At 42.5% G+C, this 23,476-nt stretch overlaps 1 protein-coding gene across 3 annotated transcripts in view; it reads right to left on the reverse strand.

The window, feature by feature from the left end:
- Positions 1–7,964: 7,964 nt before the first annotated feature.
- The window catches only part of CAMK2B (calcium/calmodulin dependent protein kinase II beta), a 126,787-nt gene continuing 111,275 nt past the window's right edge, over positions 7,965–23,476 (reverse strand). For all 3 annotated transcript variants that reach the window (XM_044279170.1, XM_044279169.1, XM_044279171.1), the window contains 4 exons: positions 21,800–21,875; positions 19,908–20,002; positions 17,245–17,479; positions 7,965–9,939 (listed from right to left, as the gene is read on the reverse strand). In XM_044279170.1, coding sequence (XP_044135105.1) covers positions 17,247–17,479; positions 19,908–20,002; positions 21,800–21,875 — 404 coding nt within the window. In that variant the 3' untranslated portion in view covers positions 7,965–9,939; positions 17,245–17,246. The remainder of the gene's footprint in view (positions 9,940–17,244; positions 17,480–19,907; positions 20,003–21,799; positions 21,876–23,476) is intronic.

Below are 23,476 nucleotides of genomic sequence, written 5' to 3' on the forward strand. Positions count from 1 at the left end.
ATGGTACAGTGGCAAAGTGTAAACTTTTTTTTTACATCACTTCTTCTACCCTTTAGGCCTCATGCGCAGGACCACATTCTTCCTCCATGTATTCTGCATTTGTAGTGGATAGCAGACAGACCCACTCTTTTCTATGGGGCCACACACACACATCCATAATTTTTGCAGATCCGTGGGGCTGTTCTACAAATTATAGAACATCTGCTCTGCTGGTCTGTACTGAGGATGAGAATAGTCATCCATTCATGGGAGTGAGGAAAAATATGGAGAGCACACAGAAGGTATCCGTATTTTGCGGACCACAATGCGGACAGTCATGTGAACGCAGCCTAACAAAGAACAAACCTTGAAAAAGTCTGATACAGTTATTATAAATGACAATACAACTACAATGTATGCATGCCTGGCCACTCAGGGTACCGCTTTCCAGGGTGCAGAGATGGTGATCGAGTACTATTTTACATTCACAGCAGGTAAGTGTTACTCACACAGTATTACACATGACGGATTCCCCAGAGAGAGGAGACACAGGTAAGGCTCTGCGCACACAGTGTGTGTATGGGGCCCCAGTCACCTGCCCGATGTTTTACTGGCCTCTGTGTGGCTTGTATGCTTTTTGTCCTTTTTTTTACTGTATAGGAAAGCATAGCTGACAGTGATTTCATATACAGAGGGCCACAAAAACTATCCATTTTACAGTTGGATTTAATGGGCAACGTATGCCAATAAAGTGGCATAAAATGGAGAAATCTTCCCAGTGTATACCTCAGACGAAGGCCTCATGGACGCGACCATATGTATTTTGCGGTCTGCAAAAAACGGATCCGCCAAAAATACGGATGACGTCGGTGTGCATTCCATATTTTGCGGAACGGAGCAGCTGTTCCCTGATAGAACAGTACTATCCTTGTCCGTAATACGGAAACAGAATGCACGCGGAGTAACTTCTGGTTTTTTTTTTTCAGACCCATTGAAATGAATGGTTCCGTATACGGACACGGAAAGAATATACGTTCGTGTGCATGAGCCCTAAGGCTGGGTTCACATAACGTTTTTGCCATTCATTTCACATCTACAAAAAACATTTACGTTATCCGATGCCTCAGAGTGATGCCAAACATTGGCATCTGTTTACCATAGAGTTCCATTGTAAAAAAAAACAAAAAAAAACTGCAGGATACAAATTTGTGGTGCGCTGCGCTATTGTATCTTTTTATTTTATTTTTTACAATGTATCCGTTAAACGGATAGCAAAAACGTGATGTGAACCTACACTAAACTACGTCAGTGTACACTGAGAAGAGAAAGGGGCTTCCTACACCCTGGGGGATAATGAAAACTAGCCTCTATTTTTACATTGTCTGCAGGTCGTAGCTGTTACCTGATGATCAGATGGGATCACGTCACACACTACAGTTCTACAGATCAGTGTTCTCAGGGTTTCTTGCTGTTGATGGACATCAGCATAGGGAACACCCCATTCATTGTATAAAAGATGGGGATGAAAACACCCTTCTCACTATTTTAATCAAGAGGTTGTGTCTGAATTAGAAGACTTTAGCTTTACATTTTTAGAGCCTGCAAATGCTCCACACCTTGTCCTGCTGTCCTCTGAGCAGTGGTCAGGACCAGCCATGTACTTTAGAATGCAAGGTTGCATGTTACTGCACCACGACGTATGTATTTTGCTGTCATCCGTGTGTATTCCGTATTTTGCGGAACGGAACAGCTGGCCCTTCATAGAACAGTACCATCCTTGTCCGTAATGCGAACAATAATAGGATATGTTCTATTTTTTTGTGGTACGGAAATGGAAACTTTATTTTTATTTTTTTTGCGGACCCATTGATTTTTTGTGGTACGGAAATACGGAAATGGAAACTTTATTTTTATTTTTTTTGCGGACCTATTGAAGTGAATAGTTCCATATACGGTCCGCAAAAAAGACGGAAAGAAAATACGTTTGTGTGCATGAGCCCTCGTGTGAACTCTTGCAAAGGAACAGACTACCGGTGTTCACTGTATCCAGCATAGCTGCTGGATTCCCTTTCACTATAATAGGATCCAGCCAATTGTATTCGGATGGACAAAAAGTGCTGCATGCAATATTTTTTGTCCCGCCAAAAACCGGCATATATATTGGAAATTGTCCGGATCCCTGTCATATCCCATTAAAGTCAATGGGGCAGTGCGCAGCGGCATCCAGCTAAGGCTACTTTCACATTAGCGGTTTTTGCGTCTCCGTCATGGATCTGCAAAAACGCTTCAGTTACCATATTACAACCGCATGCATCCGTCATGAACGGATCCGGTTGTATTATGTCTTCTATAGCCATGACGGATCCGTCATGAACACCTTTGAAAGTCAATGGGGGACGGATCCGTTTTCTATTGTGTCAGAGAAAACGGGTCCATCCCCATTGACTTACATTGTGTGCCAGGACAGTTCCATCTTGCTCCGCACCACATCGCGGAGAGAAAAACAAAATATGCAAATCAACCGACAAACGAGGGATTCCTTGTTTATCGGCTGATTGGCGACACGATTATACCGGCCAGATATCAGGAATGAGCGTATCTATGAACACTTGTTCCCAGTAATTGTCCCGAATATTGTGCAGTGTTAGGCCTCATGCACACGACCGTGCTGTTTTTTGCAGTCTGCAAACCGCCGATCTGCAAAAAACGGAAGCCGCCCGTGTGCCTTCTGCAATTTGCGGAATGGAACGGGCGGGCCATTGTAGACATGCCTATTCTTGTCCGCAAAACAGACAAGAATAGGAAATGCTATATTTTTTTGCGGGGCCACGGAACGGAGCAACAGATGTAGACAGCACACGGAGTGCTGTCCGCATCTTTTGCGGCCCCATTGAAGTGAATGGGTCCGCATCCGACCCGCCAAAACGGCGGCTCGGATGCGGACCTAAACACCGGCCGTGTGCATGAGGCCTTATTGTAATGATTTTTAACACATTCCTGCAGTGTGGCCTTGAAATAGAAGATTCATACTTAACTGCTCCCTGCCATCCGCTGTCTCCATCTTCCGATTCCCGCACTGTTCACATCCGGCTGCCTATGGCCATAGTCACATGCTCCCCTCCAGCCAATGACTGGCTTCAGTGGTGATGTGGCTACAATCAGCGTTTCACCGCTGAAGTCAGTCATTTTCGAGAGAGGTGCTCCGGGACCGGAAGATGGAGACAGCGAGACAATAACCAGTAAGCACTTTTTTTCACTGCAGAGGACGGCGCTCACTGGTTATTACGTCCTCCTGCCCCATGTTATATCTGTGTGACAGGTGCCACTCAATAACCAGTAAGCACTTTCCTTCACTGCAGAGGACGGCGCTCCCTGGTTATTACCGACTACTGCCCCCGGTTATAGGAATCCTGCCATAACCAGTAAGCACTTTCCCTCACTGCAGAGGACGGCGCTCACTGGTTATTACCGCCTCCTGCCCCAAGTTATAGGAATCCTGCAATAACCAGTAAGCACTTTCCCTCACTGCAGAGGACAGTGCTCACTGGTTATTACCGCCTCCTGCCCCAAGTTATAGGAATCCTGCAATAACCAGTAAGCACTTTCCCTCACTGCAGAGGACAGTGCTCACTGGTTATTACCGCCTCCTGCGCCCAGTTATAGGAATCCTGCAATAACCAGTAAGCACTTTCCCTCACTGCAGAGGACGGCGCTCACTGGTTATTACCGCCTCCTGCGCCCAGTTATAGGAATCCTGCAATAACCAGTAAGCACTTTCCCTCACTGCAGAGGACGGCGCTCACTGGTTATTACCGCCTCCTGCGCCCAGTTATAGGAATCCTGCAATAACCAGTAAGCACTTTCCTTTACCGCAGAGGACGGTGCTCACTGGTTATTACCACCTCCTGCGCCCCTAGATATACTGTAGATGCCCTACAATAACCAGTAAGCACTTTCCCTCAAGGCTCACGCACACGGCCATTGTTTTGGTCTACATCCGAGCCACGTTTTTTGCAGCTCGGATGCGGACCCATTCAATTCAATGGGGCCGCAAAAGATGCAGACAGCACTCCGTGTGCTGTCCGCATCCGTTGCTCCGTTCTGCAAAACGCAGAACACACATGACTGGTATCCATGTTTTGCGGACCACAAAAGATCGTACGGTCGTGTGTATGAGGCTTTACTAGCGGGTAAAGCACTTATTGGTTAACCCTTTATTAACAGGCCTGAAAACTTGCAGCTTTTTATTATATGACACAGGGCTTTTTAATATATATTTTTTTGTTTTATTAGGAGGAAACTGTACAAATGTTTTTTTTGTTTTTAGAATAATTTTTATTCAAGCTACTGCTCATTCTTTAAATATGCTAATTATTATAATTAGTTCCCTATTTTGTGTTAGATCGTTTTATTATATAATATGTAAAGTTTCATGTGAATGGGGTGATAATGGTGATGGTTTTGGTTGATGTGGCCATTTTTTTTTCTTTTACATATTTTCTTTTTTTTTTACTTATTTTTAAATAGATTTCTGCTACAAAATGACCTTTGGGAGACACTGACTTTTAGTTTGCACATTTTCCTTTTTTTCCTTTTATTTGTATTTTTTTGTATTATTTTTTTTATAATCAATTTATTACTTATTTTTAAAATATATTTTTGCCACATATATCCCCCAAGAGGTCATAATAAGGCCATTGGGGGACAGTGAACAATTTTATTTTGCACTTTTTCATTTTTATTGTATTATATTTTTATAACATTTTTATTTAAAAAGAAAATTATATATATATTTTTGTAACATTGTATGTCCCTGTGTTATATATATATATAAAAAAAGAATTTTAACAAAAAATTTTAAAAAATAAAATACAATAAAAATGAAAAAGTGCAAAATAAAAAAAAGTGTCCCTCAGAGTTCTTTTTAAAGACCTCTTGGGGGACCCAAGAGGCCTTTAAAAGGAACTCTGGGGGACACTTTATTTTTTTTCGAACTTTTTCCCTTTTTTTTCGTTTTATTTGTATTTTTTTATTTTATTGTGTTTTCATTTTTTTTGTTTTTTTTTTGCACTTTTTGTTTTTTAATATATCTATACTTGCCACATAATTTGTCCCAAAAAGGTCTATAAAAGATCTTGGGGGACACAGATTGTTTTGTACTATTTCCACTGTAACTGGAGCATCCAAAGGAGCCCCAGTTGCATGGGAAACCAGCCTGCTGGGTGGGGAAGGGGGGCTTTGTACAGGGCAGAGCCAATCAGGGTCTACTGACTCTGCAGCTCTGCTGTCCTCTGCATCCAAGACACCCAGCGATCACATGATTGCTGGGTTTAAACTGCAGACCACTCCTTGAGGAGAGGGCAGAAGCTCTGATAAATTGCGTCTGCCTTCTCCTCGGTTCCCCCATTCTCACTAATAGCAGGGGACCCGTCCTGCTCCAGACTCCTGCTACAGTGCAGGGACAGAAGCTGTCATCCTTCGCTGTGTGGCGCTCCAGGAAGAAACACAGCTGATCACACGATCAGCTATGTTTCTGTCCAGCAGGACGGGGGCCGCGGGTTGTGCACCCCTGCTGTAGTGGAAGGATTCCCATTTTCACTACTCCAGACATCGATATCTTCACTTCAAGCGTTATGACAATATACCAGATGTGATGGAAGACGCCATCCCAGGCTCCACCTTTGGATCCCGCAGGAATAGAGGTGGAAACGTGCCAGCTAGCCCCCCGGAGGGGAAGCGGCATCTGCACCAGATACCGCGGCTGTTGATATGCGAAGAGCCTGCAGGCTACAGGTATCGGGGGGAGCTAGGGGACCTCTTCATCAAGAGGTGCTAGCAAGGCATTTTAGGGCAGCTGTGAGGAGAGGCCGGACACCGCCCCTGCCTTAAAAAAAAAAAAACTATTTATAAGGCCCCTTTTACACGGGCGAGTATTCCGTGCGGATGCGATGCGCGAGTTGAACGCATTGCACCTGCACTGAATCAGGACCCATTTATTTCTATAGGGCTGTGCACATGAGCAGTGATTTTCACGCATCACTTGTGCGTTGCGTGAAAATCGCAGCGAGCTCTATATTGTGCGTTTTCCACGCAACGCAGGCCCCATAGAAGTGAATGGGGCTGCGTGAAAATCGCAAGCATCCGCAAGCAAATGCGGATGCAGTGCGATTTTCACGCACAGTTGCTAGGAGACGATCGGGATGGAGACCCGATCATTATTGTTTTCTCTTATAACATGGTTATAAGGGAAAATAATAACATTCTGAATACAGAATGTATAGTACAATAGCGCTGGAGGGGTTAAAAAAAATTAAAAATAATTTAACTCACCTTAATCCACTTGCTCGCGCAGCCTGGCTTCTCTTCTGTCTGTCTTCTGTGCTGTGTGCAGGAAAAGGACCTGTGGTGACATCACTCCGGTCATCACATGATCCATCACCATGATAAAAGATCATGTGATGGACCATGTGATGACCGGAGTGACATCACCATAGGTCCTTTTCCTGCACACAGCACAGATGACAGACAGAAGAGATGCCGGGCTGCGCGAGCAAGTGGATTAAGGTGAGTAAAATAAAAAAATGTACCCCTTCAGCGCTATTGTACTATGCATTCTGTATTCAGAATGCTATTATTATCCCTTATAACCATGTTATAAGGTAAAATAATACAATCTACAGAACACCGATCCCAAGCACGAACTTCTGTGAAGAAGTTCGGGCTTGGGTACCAAACATGCAGATTTTTCTCACGCGAGTGCAAAACACATTACAATGTTTTGCACTGGCGCAGAAAAATCGTGCATGTTCCCGCAACGCACCCGCACCTTTTCCCATCTGAAAGAGCCCTAAGGGAAGGGGAGAACACAGTAGGTGAGGGTATAGGCTTCTCTTGTGGCTGTATAGTGGCAGCATGCTCTTTGCAGATGGTAGGCTTTCCTGATGGGTGGGTTTTCAGGTTACTCTTGAAAGTTTGGATGTTGGGGGAGAGTCTGATGTGAGAAGTCCATTGTGTGAAGAACAGATGAGAGGAGAACAGAGGAGGAGGTCCTGTGAGGATCTGAGATTACGTGTGGGGATGTCGGGAAAGTAACACAGATGTATGGAGGGGACGGGTTGTGGACAGCTCTATATCTAGTTGTAAGTATTTTAAATTGAATTCGCTGGGCAATGTGGAGCCAGTGAAGGAATTGGCCGGGGAGAGGAAGAGGTGGATTAACTGTGTAGCAGAGTTGAGAATAGATTGGAGGGGAGCGAGGGTGCTGGATGGGAGGCCACACAGGAGAATGTTGCAGTAGTCCAGACGGAAGATGAAGAGTGCATGCATTAGTATTTTAGTTGACTCAGGGGTGAGGAAGGCGCGAATCCGAGAGATGTTCTTAAGCTAAAAACGGCAGGTGGACCTGAATGAGAAATCTATGTGCTGTTCAAACAAGCGGAACTGATTTACAGTTGTGGAAAATTCTGCAACAAAATCTGCAGCATGTTAAAGCCCCCTAAGGGTTCAAATCCTGAATAATCCTTATATCTTCATCCGATGCAGGGATTCTGTCTGCTCCTATCCCTAGTAGGAACAGGAAGGAAACTAGGGGGGGGGGGGTATTCAGAAGGACAACCTCGTGTAGTGCTGTCATGGGAGACATTCTGGATAGAAAATTATTCTAAAAGGTGTCTGGCACATTCAACCCTTTTCACTTTCTAGAAGATACTATCATTCTCGGCATGCTCTGCTGGGACTTCTGACCCTGGGTTCAAATTTTAGTATTGCGTTCACATCCTTGGTACCACAGATTCTTTGGCATTCAACAGCTGTGGTGATAAAAAAAAAAAAAAAAATTGGGGGGGGGGGGTTGACAGCCACAGACCTGAGCCATTGGTTTGGGACAACGATAAGACGTTCTTGAGATACGCTGCACGTATAAGAAGCAGTGGCACAGTGTCATCACAAGAACTATGCATCTGGAGGACAATAAAAGAAAGAAGTCACACATTATACAGTTTTCTTTTTATTTTGCAATATTCTGAAACAAATCAAGAGGAAGATTTTTTTTTTCTGTTAGTCTTTATCCTCTTATTTTGACACTTACAAGGCTCAGAAAAAAAGAGTGAGAAAGAGACGAGAAAACAGAAATTTAAAGGAAGACAGCAGCAAAAGAACCCCACTGGCATTCATAAAACGAACAAGCTGTCCTCTTGTTTCTCTTATATATATAGATTTATGTATATATATATGTATTTATAGGATTTCTGTTTAAAGGGCATGCAGAAAATTAAACAGCAACAAATGAAAACAAGTCAGGCCGGAGATTCGCCTCTCCTCTCCCTTGGGGTCACTGCTCTGAACCCTGTAAACTTAAGTTAATTGGCAACAGGGGTAGGAGTGCTACACGCACCCCATCTTAGTCTATTGGGGTTCCGCAGAAGACTCTGTCCCACCAATCTAGATCAGGCACATTTGAGATAAATGCATTTCTGCTTCCATCAATCCCTGAAGATTTGGTTGCTGCTTCTTTCCAGCACATTTAAAGTGGACTCACGTCCTTTGCGTAGAGGCAGCCATATTGTTGGTTCAAGATTCTCTATATCTGTGCCCTTTAAGAAGCGACACCGCCAAGAGCAGATATACCTCCCGTTTCAGTAATACCTCTGATTAGTTCACAATGGCTGTCTCCATGCAATAAGTGGCCGCGTCACTTTAAGGGCAACCCGTGCATTCTGGAAGATTCAAATAATAACCCAAATTATACTTGGGTTATGCTTTTCTACCCTGCAAACACAGGAAATCCTATAAAACCTAAACCTTCTGCAAAAATGCCATAGCCTACAAAAAAACTAGTATCTAGAATTCACTAAAATATCTCCTTGTGGGCTGAAGAATGGAACCCAGGCTACTTTAAAGGAAATAGATATATAAGGTATATTTTGGAATCCCTGCTATATTTATGTTTGTGTCAGTATTAAAAGGTGACATCATGGATCCAATGTGTTGACCCCACATGTCAGAGGAGAATTGCACTCACTGAGAACTGACAGACAATAAGCACACTCCATAAAATGCGCCGGGCCATGCTTTGGGACTGGCTCTCCCAATGCAAACAATGGATAAGACCATTATTTACAGGGTGTGGGGTTGTTGGAGCTGGACCGTTTGTTAAATATATATATTGTTCTTCGTGTAATATATATATATATATATATATATATATATTTTGCATTCCTAAAGCAAAATAAAACAACAGAAACGGGGTGGCAGTGGGGGCCCCTGGGAGAACTGGTTTGCGGAAATGAATTTAAAAAAAAATTGTTTCTTTTTAACATTTTTTGTTGTTTTTTTTTTAATATATATATTTTAGAACACTTTTTTGTTTTCTCTTTGTTCTGTTTGGACGACTCATTTCACGTTGGACGCGCAAACACACAGGAAGGAACGGCTCCACGGGAAGGTCACAGTTCTCTCCCCCCAGCCCCTCAAGATTTCAGACAATCCCTCCACCCCTCCACAGCCCCAAATAAAGCAAAAAAAAAAGACAAAGGAAAGAGGGCCGAAGGTCAAATATTTCTCTGCAACAAGTCAATGGATGCACCTACTCCCCATACAATAGTAGGGGGTCATACAGTCGCCCTCTTTCCCAGCTTTGGAAGGGGTAAGAATGCTTAAATGTCATAAAGGAAACATACACAGGAGGCTTAGTCCTACAACCTTGTCTTGTCCTCTTGCAAACACTTCATGAGTCCAGGCAGTGGATGTCTGGGATACGTGTGCACATGGGGGGGGGATTGAGGGCCACAAGAATAGAAGAAGTCTGGATTTGGAGGGGTTGAAGGGGAGGAGGGATGAGAGGGAACGGCACAAGCATGCGGTCACGTGCTTTTCCTCGCCGCTGGAACTCTCTGAGCGGCGGAGCCAAAAGTCTCTGGCACTTCCTCTTTTCTGGTGAAGCCAGGAGAGCATTACTGGAGGCTGTATAAAAAGAAACAAAGGATATCAGAAGCTACCCCCTGAAGCTCAGTGTTATCACAGGGACCATGGGTTTGTTATTATATATACACACACAAACACAGTATATATCACCTTAAAGGAACACCAAACCTAGATATGAATGATACAAGTAAACAGGAGATAATATTGGCCATTTTCTGCATGTTCTTGAAACAGTCTTAAAATAGTTCTATAAATCCTTCAGAGAACACGGGTTAATTTCCTGTTCAGTACTACTTTTGGCGGTGCATGCAATATTTGTGTTCCACTGCAGTGACAGATCAAAGAGGGGAGGCTCCTGCTGCAGCCAGTTGTCTTACAGCCAAACACAGTACGTTAGGAGCAGGAGGGGGAGCATGGCTCTTCTCATGGGACACATACTGTAAAGAAGGTTTCTTATATCTTTCTTAGTATTAGGCTACTTTCACACTTGCGTTCGGAGCGGATCCGTCTGGTATTTGTACAGACGGATCCGCTCCTATAATGCAAACAATGGTATCCGTTCAGACAGAACCGTCTGCATTATATTTTACTAAAAAAGTCTAAGTACAATTTGTATTCAGACGGATCCGTCCAGACTTTACATTGACCATATTGTGTCACCTTCGAACGGATCCGCCCCCATTGACTTTCATTGTAACTCTGGACGGATCTGTTTGCCTCCGCACGGCCAGGCGGACACCCGAACGCTGAACGCTGCAAGCAGCGTTCGGGTGTCCGCCTGCTGAGCGGAGCGGAGGACAGACGGTGTCAGACTGATGCATTCTGAGCGGAGCCGCATCCACTCAGAATGCATTAGGGCTGGACGGATCCGTTCGGGGCCACTTGTGAGAGCCTTCAAACGGAACTCACAAGCGGAGCCCCGAATGCTAATGTGAAAGTAGCCTTAATTGCAATATGAGACAAAAAAGGATGAAAGGGAAGATTGCTTTTTTTTTCTATATTTTTGTGAATTTTCTATTTTTAGTGTTCCTTAAAGGGGACTATCCAAAGCAGTATGAATGTAATGTAAAGTAGGATGTAACAAAGGGAGGAATCTATTTCCGTTTGGCTTCCTGACATGTCTTTTTTAGTAAATACAGGAACATCTCTTCTAAAACAAAAAATTGGGCTGTGCCATTCCTGTTATTTCTCCTGCAGATGTATGACTAAATGGAATACCGGGTATTACCATTTCCTTGTCAAAAAGGTGTGCCCCTACACAGTCTGACATGGTCACCACTTACTGGACACTGTCAGACTGTGTAGTGACACACTCATTTAAAGGGAATTTCAAACCAGCAACTGCATCTGAGTACATTCGTATTTGCATGTAATGAAACATTTAGTCAATAAAATGTATCTGTATAGCGCCACCTGCTGTTTGTTTTTTTCTTATTTCTTTGTCCTGCTCACTGAGAAGGCCGCACATGCTCAGTTTCATCCCTCAACTGCCTCCTGAGCTGTGATAGGGAGAGAGCTCCAGAAGAAAGACACACTCCCTGGGAAAGAACACTCCCCCTGAGCTGCCAAATTAATATACCGTATATTTCGCTTTATAAGATGCCCCCCCCCCCCCCCCAAAGTGGAAATGGCAGTGCTTCTTATAAAGCGAATGATGCGCTTTGTAAATGTCTGACACTGATACATCGCCGGCCGCTATGCTGCACAGCGTGACCTGCGATGTATCAGCGGGGAGGAGGGGCTGGAGACGGGCATCTGCTGTTTCACTTGTCGCTGGGGCCCGGTGCAATCACTATACTCCATTACACCGGGCCCCGCTCACAGCAGTCTTTATATGTAAAATCTTTTTATGTAATGCTTAAGCAGTGGCTCTGCTTTCTTCTGTAACAGTGCTCACTATCAAAGCAGCGGTCCGGCCGGCGCGTGACGTCACTCACTCGATCATACTCCTCCCACTTCATTAATGAAGCTGGTAGGAGCGTGACTGACTGAGTGAGAGACGTCACGCGCCGGCCGGACCGCTGCTTTGATAGTGAGCAGAGCCATTACTTGAGCATTGCATACATTTTTTTTACATATAAAGACTGCTTTGAGCGGGGCCCGGTGGTGTAATGGGGGTCACTATTCACACAGGGACAATATACTGTGACCAGCATAAGATCCCTGTGTGAATAGTGACCATCCACAGATCCCCCCATAACAGTGTCCTCCACAGATCTCCCCCTAACTGTGTATCATCTACAGATCCCCCATAACAGTGTCATCCACAGATATCCCATAACAGTGTAATCCACAGGTCCCCCATAACAATGCGTCATCCACAATTAGTTTAAAACCCACCAAAAGCACACCTTTTGGTTCAAAATATTTTTTTTCTTATTTTCCTCCTCAAAAATCTAGATGCGTCTTATCATCAGGTGTGTCTTATAAAGCGAAAAATACGGTAAACTAGCGGAGCAAGTGGAGCAATGAATGGGGAGATGTCTGGATCCACGTGAGGTACAGGGCAGGTCATGTTCTGTATAATGTCTCTTTCTTCTTTTTTTTCAAACAGCATTTGTTGGTTTTTGATACATTTTAAAGTTATAGTTTTTTTCATTCATGTGAAATATATATATTACTAAACATAACTTTACATCAGTTTCATTGGTTAGTTATAAATTTGAATAGATAATAAAAGGGGTTGGACATGCCGATATGTTAGTGACATTGGTTTTGAATATATAAATATACATATAAATGTAAAATAAACATGTACTTAAACATTAATTATCATAGCTATGTAGCATTTTGAGCATGTGTGTGTCTACATCTACTTACACATTCATCTATATATTTTTATATAATTTTATAAATTATATAAATATATGTATATATATGCGTATGTGTTCATGTCTATATATACATGATATATCGGTGTGATCATATATATATTCACATATCAAATGTACACACACATATGCATATATATACACATACATTTGCAATACCATACATATATACAAATACAATATGCATCTTCTATTTTTTTTAAAGATTAGTGTATATACATATATCCCATATACTCACACATATGTGTTTGTTTTGTATATAGAAGGATTAGTTCTTATATTTTTTATAGTATAGATATAACAGGTAAATATTGTTAACTTTAGTTTTGAAACGTATCTATAATAAGAGAGAGAATCAGTTTGGCATGTTGTTTAGGTAGTTCGGGTTCAATAGAGTCCAATATTTTTTTATTTTACTCAAGGATAGTAAATATGATGCGTATTTAACTTTCATGTTGTATGCGTGCGAGATCGATGTCCATACATCTGTGATTGTAGGAATTTCTGGGCTTTTCCATTTTTGTGCTATAAGACTTCTTGCGGCTAGTATTATATGAGATCCCACTGTTTTAGTATGTCGTGGGATAGGTTGATTTGGTAGAAAACATAAGGCAAAGCCAGGAGATGGTTGAATATTTGTATGTAGCATTTTGTTTAGCTTTTCACATACCATTTTCCAAAAAGTCAGAATTTTTGGACATGTCCACCATAGATGTAGATAGGTTCCTTGGGCTCCACAATTTTTCCAGCATAGATCAGAGTAGTTGGGATCCATATGGTTTAGTTTTACCGGTGTTAGGTGCCATCTCAGAAGTATTTGTCGTGAGAGTTCACAGTGGTGCATTCCTTTGAATATTTTATTAGTCCAGTTGAACGCAGATCTCCAATTTTTGGGAGAATAGGTTGTTCCTAGGTCTCTTTCCCATTGTAGTAAATATACATTTTTTAACTTATCTTCCTTATTGTTAATATCAGCATAGAAGTTAGAAATACCTTTCTTTATAGGATTTTGAGTATAAAAGAATGTAAATGCAGATTTAGGAAAAATTGGGTCGTTGATCTGGATTTGGGAAAATGAATGTCTGATTTTTAAATATTTGTAGAAGTCTGTTTTAGGTAACTGATATTGGGAAGCTAAATGGGTGAATGAGTGTAATTTGTGTTGGTTATTCGTGTCGGTTAAGTCTTAACTTCCTTTTATTTAGTTATTTTTCCCAGTTAGAAAGGCTGATATCTGGACAAATTGTTTTGATATATTTAATTGGTAGTTAATTTTTTTAGATATGGGGTATTTATTAATAGAATTTTCCCAAGTAGTTTGTGTGGCCTTTATACTTTAAAGTGGATTTGTGTTGTTCCTTTATTTGTGGTTTAGTTGTTTTGAGTATACTGATGGGGTCTGAATTCAAGCAATTGTCTTCTATCTAAACTCAGTGTCTTTTTTCAGTTTCAGAGTTTGTCCACCAGTATTTTGTTTGGTCCTGTAGTGTTGCTTTATAGTAGTTCTTTATATTCGGTAGTCTCATGCTTCCCATTTTCCAGTGTTGTGCCATAGTTTCTAAGTTAGTTCTTGGTTTTTTTATTTGTCCATATAAATTAGTAAATTTCATTTTGTAGAGTAGTAAAAAAAAATTTTTTGATTGGGATGGCAATCATCTGGAATGTATATAGAAGGGAGAATGAACATTTTGACTATAGCTATTTTGCCAGCCCAGGATAGTTGTATTTTATTGTATGTGAGTAATTTTTTAGGTATGGAGGATAGTAAGGGTTTATAGTTTTCTTTATATAGATTTTGACTAGTGGATGTGATATATATTCCTAGATATTTAAAGGGATTCTGTCACCAGGTTTCACCCCTGTCAGCTAAAAATATGATGATGTTCTGTCACCACCAGACATCTGAGAAGCTCTGACAGACGTCTAGAACCTCCTCCTTGAGGTTCCTTTGTTTTGCTTTCATTTTCTCATCTCGTTAGCCTCTCTCAGCTGTCATGTAGTTGCACTGATTGCATCCCTTTAAATCCTTTTCCCATAGTGCATCACTTTGCGGTTTATACAACTTCCTGGAGTGTGTGTGCATGCTGATCCTACTTCTGAGTCTTCTACAAGAAAAGTTTTGTTCATTTATTTGTGTTTTTCTGTTTGCTGGATCCCAGGTGACCCTGACTCCCTCCGTATCTAGTGTAGGGAGCCGGTGGTCGTGTCCCCTCACTATTATAGGGTGTTCAGGTGTTATACAGTCGAGGTATGAGGATATGCGATCATCTACCATTGGGATTTTCGCATAGGCTGAGCAGTCAGGGAGAGAGCCAGGGCTGTTGCAGGGCTCTCCCTTTTTGTTCCTTAGTTTTGGATCCAGTCAGTCGTATATTACTTCCTTCTGCTGTAAGATCTTGTGCATACAGGGATTGAGCGAAGTGCCGGCGCATGCGCACTTCGCTGTATAAAGCCAAATGGAGAAGTCCGCACGGGCGCATCAGGCAGAGCCCTGTGCACAAACGCGAGATCTTACAGCAAAAGGAGGGGGGAGGGAGGGAGAGCGAGAGGCGGCACAGAGGATTAGGAGGCGGTGCAGAAGTCTGGAAAGGCGGCGCTGGGCACTGAACGGCGGCGGGTGCAACCGGCACCTTGCATCCATTAACATCCCCTTGAGCACCTTATTTGTTTGACTGACAGGTTAGTAATGGCTGTTTTATAGCTAAATAAGCCTACAGATGACATTTATAAGACCACATTAGGAATCGTGAAGACGCCCTGAACATCAGCATATTTTTAGCTGACAGGGGTGAAACCTGGTGACAGAATCCCTTTAAATTTTTTGTTATTCTATTGATGCGGATAATCCCAATTCTGTTTAGTTTATGTTTAATATTTGTGATTTATTTTCATTTATTTTGTAATATGAAATCATATTAAAATTGGATAGAGTGGTTTGTAGTGTATTAAGCGAAATATTGGGATTTTTTGTGTTAATATTATGTCGTCAGCGTATAATGTAATTTTGTGTTCTCTTGTGCCTATTTTAATACCTATTATTTGTGAGTTTATACGAATTGTTTCTGCGAGGGGTTCCATTAGTAATGCAAAAATTAAAAGGAGAGGGGGCATCCTTGTCTTGTTCCGTTGCTAATATTGAAAGATTCTGAAAGATAACCGGAGGAATAGACTTTTCCCGAGGGATTGTTCCATAATGGTGGAATTTATGTGGTCAATTATTCCAAATTTGTGTAATATAGATTCTAGATAGCCCCAGTGTATCCTGTCGAATGCTTTTTCAGCGTCTAATGATAGGAAGAAGGAAGGGATATTTTGTGTTTTACAATGTTGTATGAGGTTTATTATTCTACGTGTGGCGTCAAAGGTTTGTCTTCCTTTAATAAAACCTACTTGGTCTTGGTTTATTATCAAAGGAAGAATATTAAGCAAGCTATTTGCTATAATTTTTGCATATATTTTAATGTCCGTGTTTAATAGAGAAATTGGGCGAAAATTATATAGTGTAGTAGGTTCTTTTCCTGCTTTGGGTAGGGTTATGATTGTAGCTGTTAACATTTCTTTTGGAAGGATTTTATTTCAGCGGCTAAATTAAATATTGTTTCTAAATTGGGTGTTAATTCTTCTGCTGATTTTCATTCTTTACAATAATCATGGGATGATCCCTTTAAATAAAAGAATGGTAACACTTCAGTTTATTTTATGCCCTCGTGCACAGTGACATATATGAAATCTCGTGCACGGTGACATATGACGTCACCAAATGGATGTGGTAAGTACGATTTAATATTTTTTTTATTTGAAAACACTAAAATACTTTTTTATATGGATCTCAGATGCTGTGATCAGGGACGAACGCGGCATCTGTCATTGCACCCACTATTTACAAAGACATTAGCTTCATGACGAACTCATTCGTCACAAAGTGAATTTTTATGTAATATTCTGTGAAGCAGCCGAATCGAACTTTAGTGAACTTCGCTCATCTCTAATCATAATATATATATATATATATATATATATAAAAATAAAAAAAAGACTTAAAATATTGTAAAGTTAATAAGAATGACTATAAATGAATAAAATCCTCTGCAGGCCGCATAAGGTTTAAGCCTTTATATTTCAAATCGCTTCAGTTTCAATAAAAATACATAAATTTCAGCCCGGCTATAGAAGCAGTAAATGTCTACACAACTCTGTTGCACTATAATAAAAAAGCAGCTTCATAAATTGTCTTTATATTCCATATATCATTCTGCAAACACAGGCCATGAATTATTTCTCGGTTACATAAGGGAGGGAAGTGCAAATGCTTTTCCTGCAGAGATAAAATGAATGCTGTTTTATGGGCAGGAAGCCTGCCAACCGCTGAGCTATTTATTATAAGATTACCAAGCAATAACCCGTAGACTGGCAATGTCTCTGACACGGCGGTGCGATTGTTTTACGAAATACGAACCATAGAATATTATAGTAGTAAGCTATTTTTTAACTGTAATTCCATGCAGAATCTTACTGTCACTGGAGGGGAGCCACAGGGGCCCCTGAGCAGTGGAAGTGGACGTTCTGCCACTTTCCATCACGACGATGCCAAACGCGGGTCTCTTCAGATTGACTGGTACGAGGTCGACCCTGTGTATCAATGTATTGTGTCAGGCGTATGTAGGCGATACAGGCAGCGTCCTCTCCTACCACATGAACGTGAGGATTCAGGATGGTCGTATGGATTGGCTTGTTGTTCTTAGACAGCACTAAATACGGCAAAGACAAGGGGAAAACAGAATAGATTAAAAAGGATTCTTATATATTCCATGCGCCTGGCAGGCAGGACATTACTTTGGAAGACGACATCACGGAGTAGGGTACTCGTCGTCCAAGAACTTAGAAAGTAGTGGCAGCATACATTTTGGAGAATGTTGAAAATGTTTTACTGTGAGATTTAGACCTTGTGCATGCCACCGTATTACGGCTTCTTTTTGTCATCTATAGAGATATGTGGGGCCACCAGATGCCTCCTCCAACTTCATGTGGTATCATACAAGGTTTTTTATTCCACCATGGCATGTTCCACCACGGTATTCTTCTCTAGCATTGCTTTTAGAGAAGAATATCTTAAAGGGGTTGTGCAGTATAGGTCCTCAGGATAGGTCACCAATATCAGATTGGTGGGGCTCCCCCGGCGATCAGCTGTTTGAAGAGGGGCAGCTCTCCATGCAAGTGCTACTTTCTCTTCATTACACAGACCGTTGTGTAGGAGACGACATGTAGTGTAATGAAGTGGAAGAAGCAGTTGATTGGCGGGGCTGCCAGGTGTCGGACCCCCGCTGAATAGATAGTGATGACCTATCCTGAGGATGGATCATCAATATAAACAGGCTGCATAACCCCTTTAAATATGCAGCACCTGAGAAAGCACCATATGGGGGCTTAAAGGCAGGGACGGGAATTACAACTACACAAACCACAAGCAAATGATTGGGGCCCCAGAGATCAGAGTGACCCCCTCCAGGCCACAAGCGGATAGCTGGAAAAAAAAAAAAAGGACTGGGTCAGCAGCACTGGGGACCATTTCCAGCTGTACAGCAGTAGTCTAAGGCTGGGTTCTCACCTGAGCGTTTTACAGCGCGTACGATCGCGCTGTAAAACGCCCGACGCCCCAAGAAGTACAGGAGCTTCTTTGGGGCGTCTTGTCGCGCGTTCCCGTACATAGACTTCAGCGGGAACGCGCGACAATGGGCGTTCGCTTGTCTCTGTATGCGCGATTGCAAACACCCGTACAATCGCGCATACAGAGCGTACGTTCAGTACGCTCAGGTCTGAACCCACCGTAAGTGCCCAGGCTGTACTGCTGAGAGTAGGACTTAGCAGTACGATGGGGTGGAGTTTAGTGGTACAACAGGGTGGAGCTTAGTGTCGTAAGGGGGAGGGACCCCACACATAACTTTGCTTAGGACCCCAGAAATGCCAAATTTTTCCCTGTTTAAAGGGGTTGTCTGGGAGGTGAATTCTGAGTTAAAAGGGTTGTCTGGGCTTTTACTATTGATGATCTATCCTCAGGATAGATCATCGATATCAGATCAGTGGGGGTCCTACACCCGGCACCCCCACCGATCAGCTGTATGAGGAGACTGCGCATGCAGTGTGTATATGGCAAAGACCATAGACCGCAGCAGAGGACAGGAAGAGAGAAAGGAGATGGCACGTGAGCACTGCACTCGCCGTCTCCTCATACAGCTGATCGGCGGGGGGGCCGGGTGTCAGACCCCTGCCGATTTGATATTGATGATCTATCCTGAGGTTAGGTCATCAATAGTAAAAGCCTGGACAACCCCTTTAATATACGTGGAATCCTGCCTTCAGCACCCTTACTGGTGTCTACAAACACTGTCTACCCCATGAGGGCATCATCAGTTAATTAAGAGGAGTCCCTCATTTGAGTCTCCCTCAATTAGCTGGAGCCGAGAGTGACTCCAATGAGGGCCTCTGTCTGGAGGGCCCACAGTATGAATGCATTTCATATGGTTCCACATTCCACATTGATACTGGCAATGGTTTTCCCGTTTCTATACCCCACTTTTGTTGTGGGTTAATGGAGTGGGGTCAGCTCATGTACTAGCCAGTGTATCTCGCCCTATGGTCTGCCTGACCATTGATTTCAGTGGAAACTGTGAACTCCTTCATCTCTGCTGTGTGGGAGCTACAGGAGAATTCAAGTCTCTGATGGACTCTTGTAACAAAAATGGACACACACAAGACAGACAATTTCCCATATAAGACTACTTTCTCCTCAGCGTTTTTCCTTTCTAGTATTGAGATTCGTCAAAGGATCTCAATTCCGGAGGAAAACTCTTCAGTTTTGTCCCCATTCATTGTCAATGGGGGAAAAACTGAACCGAATGGAAAGGAGCGCCCCAGAATGCATTCCGTTCCTTTTGGTTGCATTCCCATGCCAGATCCGTTTTCTCAGAACCTGTGCCCATTGACTTACAATGGTTTTAGTGGCGGATCCGTCATGGCTATTTTAGACATAATACAACTGGATCCGTTCATAATGGATGCAGACGATTGTATTATAATAACTGAAGCGTTTTTTGCTGATCCCTGCCGCATCCAGCAAAAAATGCAGATGTGAAAGTAGCCTAAAAGATTATCGAATGATTTTAATATGTCAGTTCTTACAGTTCTCAAAGTAAAATCGGTGAAAGTCTATTCCTTCCACAAGGTTACCCAGAGCTTCTGGCTCAAACGTGGTCAGTCCTGGATCACAAATCTTCCTAAAAGTAAAAGTTAAGTGAGAAGTCTCATTATGGTGCAAGCTGAAGGCATTATCTTACTGTATTAACCTGATATAGTCTTGAATTAAAGATTACATGCAGAAAAGATGAAGTATACACAACCCGTACATGGGATCTCTATAGACAATAGCAGGGGCGTAACTACCATAGCAGCAGACCATGCGACTGCTATGGGGCCCAGGGCAAGAGGGGGCCCAGTCTTAGTTGGGATTATCTCCTCTTCTACTGGAGGTGAAAACTTGGTCAGGACTCCAACCTCTAAAGGAACAACTTTTAGCAAATGAGGCAGTGGGAAAATGGCCCAAGGGTCAAACCCTTCTGTCCTGTGTGGGGGGCCTGGTTTGATCTTTGCTATGGGGCCCTTACTTCCCTATGTACACCATTGGACAATAGCTTTCAATCAGCTTTTCCAATAAAAAGAAAAGATCACACCTAGTCACTGTGTATCTGCCGGATGACTAGCAATGGTTTCAAGAAAAAAAAATACAAGATCAGTTGCTCTGACTTATTACTACTGACAGACTAGTAGTACATGTCTGCAGCTATGACATACTGCGCTTACATATGGCAGCATATTTAGTTGATCAGTCTACTTTAAAGGGGTTGTCTCATGAAAAATATTCTACATTTTCCAATCCAGCATCTAAATCTGAATACTTTTTTAATTGCCTGTAATAAAAAATGTTGTATTGCCACTGAGTTGTTCAATTAAATGTATCTGTATAGCGCCACCTGTAGTTTGTCCCTCACATTGAGGTGGTCGCACATGCTCAGTTCCATCCCAACTGCCATCAGCTTTACCTTCTGTTAAAAGATGTGACAGTTAAGCCTCATTCACACATCAGTGTTCCACAGACGCTCGCTTTACGTGTTCTCCACGGACAGCACACATCCCCATTCATTCTATTGTGTGTATTTACACATCCATGTTTTAGCACGGTCCGTGGGTCAGTTTTTTATTTTAGCACAGATGCATGCTCTATTTTGGGCGTGTTTACAGATCCATCGCGCCCATTATAATCTATGGGTCTGTGAAAACCACCGATGCAACACGGATGCCATTAGTGTTCCACAGATCATTAGGAAGAGATGCTTTGAAAAGGATTTCTCAGCTGTTCAGTTTGAGCGAAACACGGATGACACACGAATCCATCACAGACATCTTCACGGAGACATCACTGACCAGCTTTTCACGGATTTAAGTACGGACACGGATGTGTGAATGAGGCTTTACAGGGTGAGAGCTGCAGCAGAAAAGACGGCCTCTGAGCTGTGATAGGGAGACAGCTGTAGCAGAAAGGACACATCTCATGAGCTGTGATAGGGAGACAGCTACAGCAGAAAGGACATTCTCCTTTAGGCCTCTTGCACACAACCGTGGTTTGGTTGCGTTTTCGGACAAGAATAGCCATTTCTATAATGGGCCGTCTGTTTGGTTCCGCAGATTGCGGAATGCACACGGGTGGCATCCGTGTTTTGCGGATCCGCAATTTGCGGACTGCAAAACACGGCACGTTCACATGCAAGAGGCCTTAGAAGGAACACTCCCCTGGAGCGGCCAGCCAGATAAAAATCTAGCAGAGCAATTGAAGCAATGTATGGGGAGATGTCTGGATCCATGTGAGGTACAGGGCTGGTTCTAGCTTTGTTTAAAAGCTTTAACATTAATTATGGGATAACTCCTTTAAGCATTTAAATATGTATACTAGATATGCCAATAAGTAACCTTCCTTCCCCCTATGCAGTGGGCTGTGGGTATTGCCATGAGTAACTCACGCATATGCCTCAAAGTCTCCATTGTTCACCGCCTCAATCAGCTGCTCTGTGATTTTAATGATCTCCTGTTTTCGAGCTGGAAAAACAAAATAGCCTTTAAATGGAGAGACAGAGAGATAGAAAACAGAAGAAGACACACACATGGTCAACAGAAAGACAGAAAAAAATGCCATGGTGATGGTGGTTAATAGGGAAAGTTAGAATGGATTTTTAAAGAGAGAAATCAAACACAATGCAATAAAAACATAAAATGCTCAGAAGTAAGAATGCAGCTGGGGTTACTGGAAGGCCGAAGAAACTTAATAGTCAAGTTGAATATAGCTTATTAGCTGGCCATATGTATGGTGGGGAGATAACTGTCTGTATGGCCATCCTAATTCTTTAAAAAGCAAACCCAGTTTTATAGGGGTTGTACCATTACACACAATGGGGGCATATCGCAAGGATATGCCCCCATTGTCTGATAGGTGCAGGTTCACCTCTGGGATCCGCACCTACAATGAGAACAGAGCGGGGAAATGAACGGAGAGCGCACTGCGCATGGGTAGCCGCCCTCCATTCATTTCTATGGGGCCGCCGAAAATTGCCGAGCGCTGGCTCGGCTATTTCTGTCTTCCCCATAGAAATGAATGGGAGCAGGGGCTGCGTGTGCGCGGTGCGCTCCTATTCACGTCTATGGGAGCAGCACTTGGTGGTGGACAGACCCCAGGAAATCCGGAGTCCTACAGCCACATCTCTCCCCGCTCCGTTCTCGTAGGTGCGGGTCCCAGAGGTGGGACCTGCACCTATTAGACAATGAGGGCATATCTTAACGATATACCCCAATTGTATGTGATAGGAATACCCCTTTAATGGACCATATTTCCGCAATGGTATAGATATTATATCACTCCAGGCAAAATTATGTGTGTTGTGGTTAGTGATAGTTTAATCCCTTTGTCATGCACTCCCCCCTTCAGGCCATTAAATATGCTAAATATCTCACTATCAATTTTTCTTATATGATGGAACATTAGCTCAAGTTACTAATTAGTTTAATTTTAAAGTATATTTAACTGTTAATAGTCAATTTTAAAGGGTTGTGTTCTGAAGAAAACCCCTTTTTCAGATAGAAGACAATAAGCTGATCACCCTGAGCCAGGCTCCAGAAAACCCTCTCAACAACTATAGCTGGGTCTAAGGTGCAGCCAGCCATATTGTAATGGATTCAAGGAAATGTAGGGCTTTATGCCAGTCAATCAATTGAATGGTTGTTTATCATCAGAGCTGCTCTTTGTTAATACCCTCCACTCTGGATAACTGATGAGGGTCCCAAGTGGAGATCCTCGTATGTGAGGTCCATACGCCCTAATAGGTGCCATATTGGATGACACAACCCATAGCTAGTAATTGTAAGGAAAGTTTTTCAAGACAGTAAACAAAACAATAGAGAATTTAATTAAATGTAAAAAATGAAAGATAAGAGAAAACCTATAAAAAAGAAATCATGGAGCGTGGAGATAGACAGGAGATACAAAGGAGAAGAAAATAATGAGCAGAAAATAGGCAATAAGTACAAGTGTCAAAAGGAATAGAACATCCTTCAGAAGGAGAAGAGATATGAAGAGTGACATAATGAGAAGATACATGATTAATAGGAGCATAGAACATGTTGTAAGTGGGTCAGACAGGGATTGT

This window comes from Bufo gargarizans, chromosome 2, assembly GCF_014858855.1.
Source record: "Bufo gargarizans isolate SCDJY-AF-19 chromosome 2, ASM1485885v1, whole genome shotgun sequence".
NCBI lineage: Eukaryota > Metazoa > Chordata > Amphibia > Anura > Bufonidae > Bufo > Bufo gargarizans.